A 14,633-nucleotide genomic window follows, 5' to 3' on the forward strand; every position below is an offset into this window, starting at 1 on the left:
GGCACCAGGATCTCTGATCTCTCTCTCCCTCTTTCTCTCCCAGCTTTCTCACCTTATAGTAATAAGATATGTCTATAGTGACAAGCAGTAGCTTGTCACTATAGACATATCTTATAGTAATAAGATATGTCTATAGTGACAAGCAGTAGCTTGTCTCTATCTTTGTATTCTAACCTCTCCTTTTGAGCTCTCTTAGGTTCCTTGAGCTCTCTTAGGTTCCTTGGGACTGTTGGTGAGGATGGCCTGCCCAAACATCCCCCCCCCCCTCCCCCTGAGGATGGCCTGCCCAGACCCCCCCCCCCCCCCCCCCCCTGAGGATGGCCTGCCCAGACCCCCCCCCCCCCCCCCCCCCCCCCCAACCTATCCCATCCTATTCTTCTTTCTGCATCTTGTCCCATTTTCCAGCCCAGCACAGTTTAGCAGATGTTCATCATGATCCGGGTCTGCTGAAGATTTCTGCCTGTTAAAAGGAAGTTTGTTCTTCTATGACGGATTAAGCTGGGCTCTTGTAATATAGCCATCAGTAAGGTCCTTTACCTGCTTTATGTAAACATAACAATGAGCATGGTCTTGTTACCTGCTCTTTTGTTAATGTTAACAGACAAACAGTAAGGTCCTTTACCTGCTTTTGTAAAGTGTCTTGAGATAACTCCTGTTATGAATTGACGCTATATAAATAAAGATTGATTGATTGATTGATTGAGGAGTCCAGGTACCCGGGTTCCTGCAGGTGTCAGGACAGTCCAGGTACCCGGGTTCCTGCAGGTGTCAGGATGAGTCCAGGTACCCAGGTTCCTGCAGGTGTCAGGATGAGTCCAGGTACCCAGGTTCCTGCAGGTGTCAGGACGAGTCCAGGTACCCAGGTTCCTGCAGGTCTTTATAAACGTACAGATAAGCTCATTGAAAGGGGTTCAGCTGGTCTTTATTCTTCTTTAGTGGATTGTTGTCGTTCTGAACGTGTTCACAGAAACAGAGAAATGAGACAGAGAGGATGATGGGTAAAGAGAAGGAGAGATTTTTGATGTGGTGTTTAAAAACTAAAGGAGACTGGACCAGTCTTCCCCCTGAGCTGAGAGCCCTGTCCTCTGTGGACATTTTTAAAAAGCATCTGAAGACCCGTCTGTTCAAACCTGCCTTCGTCTGATCTGTCTCTGTGTTTTATTGTGAAGCACTTTGTGACGTTTTTATGATCTTGAAAGGTGCTAATTAAATAAACTTTCACTTACTTTGTGTCATATAGGCTCATTGGTAGGGGCTGCTTTGTGTCATATAGGCTCATTGGTAGGGGCTGCTTTGTGTCATATATGCTCATTGGTAGGGGCTGCTTTGTGTCATATATGCTCATTGGTAGGGGCTGCTTTGTGTCATATAGGCTCATTGGTAGGGGCTGCTTTGTGTCATATAGGCTCATTGGTAGGGGCTGCTTTGTGTCATATAGGCTCATTGGTAGGGGCTGCTTTGTGTCAGATACACTTATTGGTAGGGGCTGCTTTGTGTCAGATACACTTATTGGTAGGGGCTGCTTTGTGTCATGATAAAGTAAAGTGATTATAGGAGTTTTCAGCTGAGTTAGAGGATGGTACTGGAACAAAGGCAGCTGAAATAGCTTCTTAAATTTAGCTACAGCATCATTTAAACTTCTAGAGAGCACTTTTTTATTAAGAGGAGTTAAAGTTGGTAAAAAGAAATCAAAAGTTATTAGGAAATGGTCTGATATCAGAGAATTTCAGAAAAACAGACAAATTATTAATTTTCATCCCATAGGCTAAAACAAGATCCAGGGTGTGGTTAAATGGATCAGTAGGTTTGTTTACACCCTGGGCCAATAGAGTCCACTAGAGTCCACTAGAGTCCACTAGAGTCCAATAGAGTCCAATAGAGTCCACTAGAGTCCAATAGAGTCCAATAGAGTCCACTAGAGTCCAATAGAGTCCACTAGAGTCCAATAGTTCACATGGTGACGCAATGTGACACACACACTAGCTGGATTTGGACTCATTCATGAGCTCAGTGTCTGCGCGGTGAGTCACGCGGTCTGCAGTAACTCTCAGCTCGGGTTATTTTTAGCTCCGTGATATCAGCGTGTCAACAGCTGCTGTTGCTGTGTCAACAGCAGCTGTTGCTGTGGCAACCCTGAGAACCTGTTGTTCCTGAACAGGCAGGTCAGCGTGTGCGGAGTGGATTTCCTTTTCCGACGCTTTGAGGCGGCTCGTCTGTCTCACGTGTGAACTTGTAGCTCCTCCCTCCCGCTGTGTTCACTGCTGGAACCTTCTGCTGAGTCACTGACGGGTTCTTCTTACTCACTTGGATCAGACACTAACAATGAGACTCGCTCCTCACACTCTTGACCCTGCTCCGCCTGACCCCGGCTCCACAGGGACGTCCTGAGGTGAGTCAGCGAGCGTCCATCTGAGGTTTCACACCACCACACCTGTGTGACGACGTCTCTGTTCTTACTGGTTCCCAGTAGTGTTTCTATGTGATGTCATAACTGTTGGGCGGTGAAGTTCAAAACGCTGTGAGAGAGTGAAGCATCAGAAACCCCCGCAGGAAGTCAGTGAGCACGACCACAGACTGACTGCACGCCACCTCTACAGACTGTCTGCACGCCACCTCTACAGACTGTCTGCACGCCACCTCTACAGACTGTCTGCACGCCACCTCTACAGACTGTCTGCACGCCACCTCTACAGACTGTCAGCACGCCACCTCTACAGACTGTCTGCACGCCACCTCTACAGACTGTCTGCACGCCACCTCTACAGACTGTCTGCACGCCACCTCTACAGACTGTCTGCACGCCACCTCTACAGACTGTCTGCACGCCACCTCTACAGACTGTCTGCACGCCACCTCTACAGACTGTCTGCACGCCACCTCTACAGACTGTCTGCACGCCACCTCTACAGACTGTCTGCACGCCACCTCTACAGACTGTCTGCACGCCACCTCTACAGACTGTCTGCATGCCACCTCTACAGACTGTCTGCACGCCACCTCTACAGACTGACTGCACGCCACCTCTACAGACTGTCTGCACGCCATCTCTACAGACTGTCTGCACGCCACCTCTACAGACTGTCTGCACGCCACCTCTACAGACTGTCTGCACGCCATCTCTACAGACTGTCTGCACGCCACCTCTACCCTCCGTGCTGTCATCATCCCGCTGCTCGTCTCGTGTTTAGCAGCTTCATCGGCTGCATGTCGCCTAACACGAGTTCTTTCTAATAAATGAAAAATGAGGGCTCATGGTCGTCATGGTAACAGCTGAACACTCAAACACACATGGGAACAAGGTGTGGACTTCTATGTGTTCATAACTTGTATGTGATCTTATCTAAAGCTCTTTTTATCAGAGGAAGCTGAATCACAGCGGGGGTGGGGGGGGGGGGGGGGGGGGGGGGGGGGGTCGATCACATGACTCACAAAGTCTCAAAGCAACAAAGTACAAACTAACAGAAATACAAGGAACAGTCTCCGACATTTTCTGACGTCAGCTTTCCATTTTAACCATCACACACACTCTCATGCATGTTCACTATGACGCACACGCACGTGCACGTTAGTGTTTTCATGGATTCATTCATCTTCACGCTCTGACAAGCTGAAACAAGTTCACAAACTGGACAGAATTTGTGGGCGGTCCTTCCTGGACAGGAACACCGTTTTGTTGTGACTACAGAGTCCTGGGGTGCGTTCGGATTATCCCTCCTATCGACTTTACCTAGACCCCGTGAAAACGTCCTAGTGTTAAGGAAAGGTGTTAGGACACTTCATAAAGGACCAAGCTGTGGGGTTTGCTTTGTTTCAGGTCTGGCGCCCTCTGCTGGTTGTTGGAGAGCAGCTCACTCACCTGTTGACTGCAGATGAGCTTCAGCAGGGTGGGAGAGAAGAAGCCAGGCTGCTGAGGCTCCCTCTCTGTCTCTCTCTCTTTGTCTCTCTCTCTGTCTGTCTCTCTCTCTGTCTGTCTGTCTCTTTCTCTCTCTCTGTCTCTCTCTCTTTCTGTCTGTCTCTTTCTCTCTCTCTCTCTGTGTCTCTCTCTCTGTGTCTGTCTCTCTCTCTCTCTGTCTGTCTGTCTCTCTCTCTCTCTGTGTCTGTCTCTCTCTCTCTCTCTGTCTGTCTGTCTCTCTCTCTCTCTGTGTCTGTCTCTCTCTCTTTCTCTGTCTCTTTCTCTCTCTGTGTCTCTCTCTGTGTCTCTCTCTCTGTGTCTGTCTCTCTCTCTCTCTGTCTGTCTGTCTCTCTCTCTCTCTCTCTCTGTGTCTGTCTCTCTCTCTCTCTGTCTGTCTCTCTCTCTCTCTGTGTCTGTCTCTCTCTCTCTCTCTGTCTGTCTGTCTGTCTGTCTCTCTCTCTGTGTCTGTCTCTCTCTCTTTCTCTGTCTCTTTCTCTCTCTCTCTGTGTCTCTCTCTCTGTGTCTCTCTCTCTGTGTCTGTCTCTCTCTCTCTGTGTCTGTCTCTGTCTCTCTCTCTCTCTGTGTCTGTCTCTGTCTCTCTCTGTGTCTGTCTCTCTCATCAGAGAGATGACTGTGATGTCATGATAACGTGACGGCGGCGGAGGTCGGTGACGTCAGTCAGTGACGTCAGTCAGCCGTGGTGGAACTACAGTTTACAGAAAATGGACGACAAATAGCTGATGTAAAAATGTTTGAGCCTTCTGACAGGAAACTTCACTGTGATGGTTTTAGAACATGTTCACAGTTTAACTCTGGATTTAAGATTAAAGTTCATTATTACAGAGCTCACTTCTCTTTACTGTTTATTATTAACAAGGTTTTATAAACATCAAATCATCTCCACAAACATGATACAAGAATGTATAAAAGCAAAGTTCACCTTCTTCACACAATAAACTGAAAAGAAATAAACACAAAGGCTGTAAATAATAATAAATCAAATCAATAATCAGATTGTCTCCACATGTCTCCTCTCACAGATCCTTAGTTTTCCTGAACGCTCCGATACGGCTCGGATGAGCGAGTCGCTTTAAAAGTTGCAGCCGCAATGAATTGTGGGTCGGCACTTTATCCCCTTTAGTAAAGGATGCTCCAGTGTTTCCTAAAGGATAAAGGAAGCATTGAGCCTCCTTCAAACGGCTCTCATCATGGACGCCACCTCACGGCTTCCTGCGTTAAAGAGTGAGAGTGGACAGGAGGGAGAAAGTGAACGCACCCCTGCTCATCAAACAGGCTGCAGTTCCGTGAGTGTCCACTAGAGGCTGGCTGCAGAAACATAGCCGGCTCTTTTGCAGCGTCCGTATCGATGTAAAAGCACCACCGGAGGGCGCTCTAACTAAGCTGCGAGCCGACACGTCTGCAGCTTCTATGAAGACGAACGCCAACAGAGAACTCACGCATGAAGAGCGCGTCCTTCAACCGAGGCCGAGTTCCACCTTTTCTCAGTTTGGCGTGCTTACAGGCGGCGTTGGCCTAAAAGCACTTCCTGTACGCACGAAGGTACGAAAGGAAAGTCGCTGTGGCTCAACGCATCCTGACCGCTTACTGACCCGGAGGACTCGTGAAAACCACGCGGAGCTGAAAAACGCCGTATCGGACGTTAGCCAGCAGCTCAGGCCGAACGGTGTTCGACCTTTCATCATGTGACGGGGTCACATGGACATCTGATCCTCCTACTCTGACCCGTTTCACTTCTGGTGCACGCCACGCCACGCCACGCCACGCCACTCTGCGTTTGAGACAGAGCATGTGAATGATGAGACGGACTCAGGATGGATCGGAGTCTCTGATCCCAGACTGGACCTGGAGAGACACGAAGGAGACGAAGGACAGATGAGAGGAGACGAAGGACAGATGAGAGGAGACGAAGGACAGATGAGAGGAGACGAAGGACAGATGAGAGGAAAGGAAGGACAGATGAGAGGAGACGAAGGACAGATGAGAGGAGACGAAGGACAGATGAGAGGAGACGAAGGACAGATGAGAGGAAAGGAAGGACAGATGAGAGGAGACGAAGGACCAATGAGAGGAGACGAAGGACAGATGAGAGGAGACGAAGGACAGATGAGAGGAAAGGAAGGACAGATGAGAGGAGACGAAGGACAGATGAGAGGAGACGAAGGACAGATGAGAGGAAAGGAAGGACAGATGAGAGGAGACGAAGGACAGATGAGAGGAGACGAAGGACAGATGAGAGGAGACGAAGGACAGATGAGAGGAAAGGAAGGACAGATGAGAGGAGACGAAGGACCAATGAGAGGAGACGAAGGACAGATGAGAGGAGACGAAGGACAGATGAGAGGAGACGAAGGACAGATGAGAGGAGACGAAGGACAGATGAGAGGAAAGGAAGGACAGATGAGAGGAGACGAAGGACCAATGAGAGGAAAGGAAGGACAGATGAGAGGAGACGAAGGACCAATGAGAGGAAAGGAAGGACCGTGTGACGAACGAGCCAATAAGATCACCAGGTGATGACGTGCAGCTCTAAAGGTCATTTATTAGTTTGTTATGAGCACGGTCCACACGCACGCTGACCGGCCAAGCTCGTGGTCGTGGAGGTCGTGGAGCTCGTGGTCGTGGAGGTCGTGGAGCTCGTGGTCGTGGAGGTCGTGGTCGTGGAGCTCGTGGAGCTCGTGGAGCTCGTGGTCGTGGAGGTCGTGGAGCTTGTGGTCGTGGAGCTCGTGGTCGTGGAGGTCGTGGAGCTCATGGTCGTGGAGCTCATGGTCGTGGAGGTCGTGGAGGTCGTGGTCGTGGAGGTCGTGGAGCTCGTGGTCGTGGTCGTGGAGCTCGTGGTCGTGGTCGTGGTCGTGGAGGTCGTGGAGCTCGTGGTCGTGGAGGTCGTGGTCGTGGAGCTCGTGGTCGTGGTCGTGGAGCTCGTGGTCGTGGTCGTGGAGGTCGTGGAGCTCGTGGAGCTCGTGGAGCTCGTGGAGGTCGTGGAGGTCGTGGTCGTGGAGCTCGTGGTCGTGGAGCTCGTGGTCGTGGAGCTCGAGGTCGTGGTCGTGGAGGTCGTGGTCGTGGAGCTCGTGGTCGTGGAGCTCGTGGTCGTGGAGGTCGTGGTCGTGGAGCTCGTGGTCGTGGAGCTCGTGGTCGTGGTCGTGGAGGTCGTGGTCGTGGAGGTCGTGGTCGTGGAGCTCGTGGTCGTGGAGGTCGTGGTCGTGGTCGTGGAGCTCGTGGTCGTGGAGCTCGTGGTCGTGGAGCTCGTGGTCGTGGAGCGGGCTCAGTTTCAAACACAGGTGGACTCAAAGTGAAGAAAGACAGGAGAACATGACTCTGATGTTTAAATCATGTTAGTCTGAGACAGAACACACGGCAGTGGTTACAGTGAGGAGGTTGCTGGTTTGAATCCCTGTCTGTCAGCAGCCTCTGTGTGGAGTCTGCACGGCGTGGCTTCCTGCCAGTTACACGCTGGTGACCTGCTGACTCTGAAGGTGGGTGTGGCTGCTCGTCCAGCTCTGTGATTTGCTGGTAAACAGTCAAGACTTTAACTCCGCCTCTCGCCCAGTGAAGGGGGGGGGGGGGGGGGGGGGCTCCAACGCCGTGTGACAACGGGAAAAGTAGCAAAAATAATTCATGTTAAAAGTTTCAGTTTACAAAAAGTCAAAAATATCAAACTGCAGCCGCCGTTACCGTACAAACCACGCCCCCTATAAACCACGCCCCCTATAAACCACACCTAACCAATTGGTTTGGGTCAGGGTGAGATCTGATTGGCTGGTCTGTAGTCAGTTTGTAGCTACAGACAGACTCAAGACTCAAGAGTCTGTGGCGTCCCTCACTTCCTGTCCTCTGGTGGCGGTGGTCTCCGGGGGGGTCAGAGCGAGCTCCCTCACTTCCTGTCCTCTGGTGGCGGTGGTCTCCGGGGGGGTCAGAGCGAGCTCCCTCACTTCCTCCAGCAGAGAGTACAGGTTGGGGGTCTTGCTCTGCCTGTACTCTCTCTCCTCTTTAGACAGTTTCGGCCTCCTCGCCTCCTTCTCCTGCTGGCTCGCCTCCTCGGCCAGACGCACCACCTCCTGCACCAGGCTGCTGCGGCCTTGTGGGCGGGGCTTCTCTGGCTGTGCGCTGCTGTGGGGTTTGTTGCTGATGAGCTCCAGGTGTAAGCTGTCTGCGTGGAAGCTTGTGGAGCAGACAGAGATACGGACCTGGGGGGGGGAGAGAGAGAGAGGAGGGGGGGGGGGAGAGAGAGGAGGGGGGGGAGAGAGAGAGAGGGGGGGAGAGAGAGAGAGAGAGAGAGAGAGAGAGAGACACAGAGAGAGAGAGAGGAGGGGGGGGGGGAGAGAGAGAGGAGGGGGGGGAGAGAGAGGAGGGGGGGGGGGGAGAGAGAGAGAGCGAGAGACACAGAGAGAGAGAGGGGGGGAGAGAGAGAGTGAGAGAGAGAGAGAGAGAGAGAGAGAGAGAGAGGGGGGGGGGAAGGTCACTAAAGGTTCCAGAGACGATGATGTGAGCGAGCGTTTGGCGACTCACCGTCACGTGGTCGAACAGTCTGAAGGTCGACGTGCCGCTGACGGAGGTGGTGCTGATGTGGTCTGAGGATCGTCTCACGGAGCCGCTCTGCCAATCACAGCCGCCGACCTTTCCCGCACAGACCACCTGACCCTCGCGGTTCTTCAGATACACAGGAGCTTTGAGCCCGTACCTGCAGAGAGACGCCGAGCATGAGAAACGAGCCGCTCTGATTGGACGACCAGAGAGAGAAGCTGATAGATCGTCCTCTCCCAGCAGGGGGCGCCTGCAGAGCAAAGGTTAGTGTATGAATCAGGGCGCCGGACTCTTACTCCGGGACAAACACCAGCACGCCGTTATCTCTGAGGGCGTAGATGACAGCGTCGGCCACGCAGTGCGGGTCGCTCTCAGGGTCTCTCTCTTTGAAGAAGACGCACTGAAAGAGCTCCGTGGACAGTTTCTGAGCCTGCTTGGCTGCCTGGATGGACAGAGGTCAAAGGTCAAAGGTCAGAGTACGGTAACAGACACAGAGCGCAGTGAGTCATTAAACGGCTCTGACCCGGTTCTTGTTGTTGATGTGATGAGCTGTTTCATCCAGCTCTCTGTGACCTGCCAGCGCTTTACCAGGCTCCGCCCCCATCGTGTCCACGGCGATGGCGGCAGTGAGGAGGCGGTGAACCACGATGTCGGCATAGCGACGGATGGGAGAGGTGAAGTGTGTGTACCGGTCCAGAGCCAAACCTAAGAGATGTAGAAGTTAAAGCACCTGGCGTCTGTCTGGCTCCGCCCCCTGGTCCACAGGAAGGGAAGCTGTGTGGGCGTGCTGGTTTACCGTAGTGGTAGAACTGGTCCTGGGACAGAAGGCCGGTGGAGAAGTACTGAGCCTGAGACATGGCTGTGGTGGCCATCATCCGCAGCAGCCGGTTCACCAGCGGGTCCCGGGGGTCCACAGCCCGGTCCAGAGAGTCCGCTAAGGCCTTGTTGGACCTGGAGGAGCAGAATCACCTGTTCAGGTAAAAGGATGTGAAATGAACGAGCGCCTGTAGAGGACGCCGCTGAGTCACCTGGTGTGGATGGCGAACCCGCCGGCGGCCGCGCTCTCCAGCAGCTGGTTGAAGAACTCGTCCCGTGGGGGGGGGTGGCGCCTGAGCAGGGCCTGGTGGGGGAACGCCTCCTGGATCTTGCGCGCCACCCAGTGGTTGGCGTAGATCATGCACTCTGCCACCGTCTCGTGAACCTCGAGCGGCTGCCGCGGGACGAGCGCCGTGATGTTCCTCTCCTCGTCCAGCTGGGCTCGAACCTGAGAGGGGGCGGAGCTTGAGTCAATACGTGTGGACTGGAGGACGAAGTGAAAGAAAGGAAACGTCATACCTCGACCCCCTCCAGCTCGAGAGCGCCCCCTTCGTCCCTTTGAGCCCGCAGGTGTCTGGCTACATGTGTTAGCATCTCCAGAGCCTGCGTTAGCTGAGCTAGCTTAGCATCGCTCTCCTCAAACGGCAGCCCGGTCAGCTCCGGTACCTCGGCCTCCTCGCCGGTAAGAAGCGCCTGAGCGAGCTCGTAGTGAAGCTGGTAGGAGGAGCGGATGATCGTTCGACCGTACCACACCTTCGTGACGGCGAGGGTTTCTGCATCCAGCTCCCACATCACGCTCATGGCGTACCTGAGACACACAGACATTTAACCATCGTCCTCTCGACCTTCATCTAACGCAGAGGTCGCAGAGTCTCACCTGTCCACCCCTCCCAGCAGAGAGCACAGGTCTGCGCTCAGGACGCCAGGTAACATGTCGTATCGCCGGTCGGCCAGGTAGTAGGTGGTCGCTCTGAGACACAAACAGCACGGTTAAAAACTAATCCAGCACACCTGGAGGAGCAGGAAGGAAGTGAGGAAACACCTGGCGCGTGCCTCCAGGTCAGTGAGCGAGCCCTCGGTGACAAAGTGCGTGACGTCGGCGATGTGGACGCCGAGCTCCAGCCGCTTCCCTCCGGCGAGGCTGCGTATGGACAGCGTGTCGTCCACGTCCTCGCAGCCCTGCGGGTCGATGCTGAACACCAGGTGGGTCTCTCTGAGGTCACGCCGCTCCCTCACCTGCGCCGGATCCATCGTCCACGGCTTCTCCGGAGAATTCACCGGCATCTCTCTGAGCTGAGGACGGACACAGACACAAACACCAGGTCACGCCAGGTCACACAAGGTCACACGAGGTCACATGAGGTCACACCAGGTCACGCCAGGTTACACAAGGTCACGCCAGGTCACACCAGGTCACGCCAGGTCACACGAGGTCACACCAGGTCACGCCAGGTTACACAAGGTCACACCAGGTCACGCCAGGTCACACAAGGTCACACCAGGTCACGCCAGGTCACACAAGGTCACACCAGGTCACGCCAGGTCACACAAGGTCACACCAGGTCACGCCAGGTTACACAAGGTCACGCCAGGTCACATGAGGTAACACAAGGTCACGCCAGGTCACATGAGGTCACGCCAGGTTACACAAGGTCACACCAGGTCACGTGTGTGTCTGATTCTGTGTGTGTGTGTGTGTGTGTGTGTGTGTGTGTGTGTGTGTGTGTGTGTGTGTGTGTGTGTGTTACCTGTGCGTCAGAGAAAGGAGGCACGTGGATGCAGTTCTCTATCAGGATGGTCTGGACCTCGGTCTCCAGCTCGCCGGCCCGACCCAGCACGCGCACGCTGTGACCGTTAGGATAGAGGGAGGAGCTTTCCCACGAGTCGATCCTCGCCATCACCCTGTGACCCTGAGACGAGACACACGCTCTGATTTAACACGGAGCGGACAGCGAAACAACGCCACACTCTCTCAGGGCGCCGGTGGCCCAGCGGTTAGTGCACGTGCCGGGTTAGAATCTTAAAGGTGGAGATAATGAAAGTGAGTGACGAGCAGACCTGCAGGGTGTCGGCCTGCTGAGTACTGATCCGGATCTTGGGGATTCGATGGTCCCAGGGTACGGCCAGGATCCTCTGAGAGTTCCTGCTCTGCGACTGAGTCCCGTCTCTGGGAGGAAAAGTGACCACGTAGTCCCTCCAGTTCCTCTGCAGGATCCCCACCACGCGGCCTGAAATCACACTTCTGATTGGCTGTTTGTTCTGATGTCAGAATTTAAACACGTCTGATACAAGTCGGGTTCTGAGCTGATCTGGGACGGTAAGATCGGATCGGTCCTGATGATCGGACGGCGCTCAGTGAGCGTGTGCAGAGTCTCACCTGTGGGCAGAGGTTGACTCTGGTTCTCCTCTCCGCTCTTTTCCTCGCCCTGACCTTCACTCAGAGCCGTGACCTTCCCTCGCCACTCGCTCTTCGGCAACAGCTCCACCACGACCATGTCGCCGTGCACCGCCCGGTTACGATTCTTCGCCCCGAACACCATGACGGCGCCGCTCCGCTCTGACAGGGAGAGAGCAGGTGAGGCGGGAGGACTCGCGCTTGTTTGACAGATTTGTGCGGGTCGGTACCTTTGTTGGCGTCGGACGAACCGTCCGTGGTCACGGAGGCTTCGTTCTGAGCGCGGTGCTTACTGACACTCAGAGTCCCCTGAAAAACAAAGAGTCCCTTTATAAGTCCAACTGAGCGTGCTCAGAGGATCCACGGCACAGGACACGCTGACGGACGAGTCCTCCTGCGTTACCTTGACGTAGCGTCCAGACTTGATCCCGGCCTCCAGCAGCTCAGCAGGCAGGTGTTCGCTGAACTCTCTCTGCGAGCTCTCGCTCTCTCTCTCCTGCAGCGCCTGAGAGAGCGAGCCGTACAGGTCGTGAGCCGCCTGCAGGTCGGGCCAGAAGTTCCTCAAGAAATCCTGCAAAGAGAAGAGAAGAGAGAAGCTGCAGGGACCATCATCGTCCACAAGAGGGCGTCAGGATGTGACGATGCGTTCAGGTACCTGGACTGAGATGACGTACACTCCAGAGTTCAGGCTGCTGTAGCGAGCGATGGCGTCCTGATCCTCCGTGATCATCACCACGTCCATCAGACCTGCCAGGTGGTCGTGGTACCACACTGCTGCAGCGTACACACACCTACAACACACACACACACACACACACACACACAGCTCGCATCATCTCTTCTTCTCTCTGTACTACCTGCACACACACACACCACCTGCACACACACACACACACACACACACCACCTGCACACACACACACACACACCACCTGCACACACACACACACACCACCTGCACACACACACACACACCACCTGCACACACACACACCCCACCTGCACACACACACACCACCTGCACACACACACACACACCACCTGCACACACACACACCACCTGCACACACACACACACAGACACACACCCACCCCACCTGCACACACACACACACACACACACACACACACACACACACACACACACACACACACACACACACACACACACACACACACACACACACACACACACACACACACACACACACACACACACACACACACACACACACACTAACCCTTTCCTTCCTGTGATTTATTAATGTTCGTGATACTTTGCCGTTTTTATTTTCTTTGAAAAGTGTCTGTAAATAAAATGTTTTATCTCATTGGATTAAATTAGTGAACTGTAGAGTTGAAGGTCATGACCTCTGACCTCGTCTGCCACGCCTCCTGGCTCTCCCCTTTCTCCCGCTCACAGTACGAATACTCCTGGAACTCGTTGGCGAACAGCACGCAGTCATGACGAGGGTCTTTGAGCAGGTTTCTCAGACGGTTGTACTGCCTGCACACACACACACACACACACACACACACACACACACACACACACACACACACACACACACACACACACACACACACACACACACACACAGAAGAAAAGACTATAGTAAGACTTGAAACACACTCTGCCTACATCATTTTTCTTCTACAGTCAAGAAACTACAAATCCCACAATCCTCCTCTTCTTCGTTGTTTAAACTTTTAGCACACATGTTGTTGCGTCTGTTGTTGAATAAAACTACATTCGCTGCGGCATGACACCATTTCCTGTTAGCGAGCTAACTAGCTAGCCTAGTGGGGGACACGTTGCCATGGTAACTCAGGTCCTGGGAGGTTCAAAGGTTACTTTGGTTTTAGAGGAGGTTTTTTCAGACGAGATGAAGGTGATGGTTGTCAGCGTGTGGTCGTGGTCGTACCTGCGTCCTTTGTGGTGCTGCACGGCCTGACAGGTGGTCTGCGTGTACACGACGCCCTGCAGCTCTCTGAACTCCAAAATCTCCAGATAGTCCAGAACCACGCCCACGTCAGGAACCACGTAGTGGGTCAGGTCTCCAGGAAGCACCTTACCGTCTGGAAGAGATTTATAACGACACATGAGTCAACACCGAGCTCACAGATTACCCACAATCCTCCTCTGCAGGGTCCTCTAACATGTGTCAGACAGTCCATCCTCTGTGTGTCAAACAAGCCGTTTGGTAGTGGGCCATAAAACCCTCCAGAGAGTCTGCACCGATGCCCACTTGATCACGTGTAACGCCTATTGTGTCCGGTCGTCACAGAAGGAGTGACCTGTACTAAAGTAAGTTCAGTGTGTTCGTGTTTGAACAAACTAAAACACTGCTCCAACTAAGACGGACATTTAATCTGATCATACAGACGTGAACAACTTCACCTGTTTATTGTTTGAAAGGATCAAATAAAAGCCTCCTCTTCTTTTCTTCCTTCTGTTCTCCTGTTTATTTCATTGGGTTTCATATTTAAAGGGACAAAAACTAAAGAATATTAAATCATGTTACTGATAACTTCTCACTCTTATTTATTTATCATTGTTTTACTTTTTGATGTTGCTGTGATGTTCATTTATAGTCTCCTTGTCTGCTTTCATTGAACCTGTTCTTTGATATTATAATAAATTAAACATTATAAATTATAATAAAGAATGTGGGCTCCATCTGATGGTTTTGTTATAAGTCTACGCTAATATAAATTTACTAGAGAAAAATAATCTACATAAAGACAGAATGTATTAGGTACATTAATAATAAGCCGTTCCCCCAGGATGCCGCTCAGTAACCATGGTAACACACACTTCCTGTTTCCACCTGAGAGAGTGAAGTTTGTCCCAAAGCCTGCTGCTGTATTTCTACCCTCCACCTGGATGGAGGAGACTTCATTCAGCTGAGTGTGTGACGTCAGGGAGGGGGGGGGGGGGGGGGGGGTTGGTTTGAAAAAGGCCCCTAGAGAATCTGCAATATCAGTCCA

General features: G+C 52.9%; 1 protein-coding gene across 1 annotated transcript in view; it reads right to left on the reverse strand.

The window, feature by feature from the left end:
• Nucleotides 1–7,455: 7,455 nt before the first annotated feature.
• dis3l (DIS3 like exosome 3'-5' exoribonuclease) overlaps nt 7,456–14,633 on the reverse strand; it is a 7,580-nt gene continuing 402 nt past the window's right edge. Inside the window, exons 2-18 of the mRNA XM_079339251.1 lie at nt 13,568–13,721; nt 13,021–13,149; nt 12,298–12,433; nt 12,046–12,213; nt 11,873–11,951; nt 11,625–11,804; nt 11,306–11,475; nt 10,996–11,157; nt 10,290–10,540; nt 10,125–10,217; nt 9,767–10,055; nt 9,460–9,695; nt 9,228–9,382; nt 8,955–9,136; nt 8,728–8,873; nt 8,417–8,588; nt 7,456–8,094 (exon numbers count right to left, since the gene is read on the reverse strand). Of these exons, the coding sequence (XP_079195377.1) occupies nt 7,708–8,094; nt 8,417–8,588; nt 8,728–8,873; nt 8,955–9,136; nt 9,228–9,382; nt 9,460–9,695; nt 9,767–10,055; nt 10,125–10,217; nt 10,290–10,540; nt 10,996–11,157; nt 11,306–11,475; nt 11,625–11,804; nt 11,873–11,951; nt 12,046–12,213; nt 12,298–12,433; nt 13,021–13,149; nt 13,568–13,721 (3,089 nt within the window). The 3' untranslated portion in view covers nt 7,456–7,707. The remainder of the gene's footprint in view (nt 8,095–8,416; nt 8,589–8,727; nt 8,874–8,954; nt 9,137–9,227; nt 9,383–9,459; nt 9,696–9,766; nt 10,056–10,124; nt 10,218–10,289; nt 10,541–10,995; nt 11,158–11,305; nt 11,476–11,624; nt 11,805–11,872; nt 11,952–12,045; nt 12,214–12,297; nt 12,434–13,020; nt 13,150–13,567; nt 13,722–14,633) is intronic.

This window comes from Symphodus melops (genome assembly GCF_947650265.1).
Source record: "Symphodus melops genome assembly, chromosome: 3".
NCBI classification, from domain to species: Eukaryota; Metazoa; Chordata; class Actinopteri; order Labriformes; family Labridae; genus Symphodus; species Symphodus melops.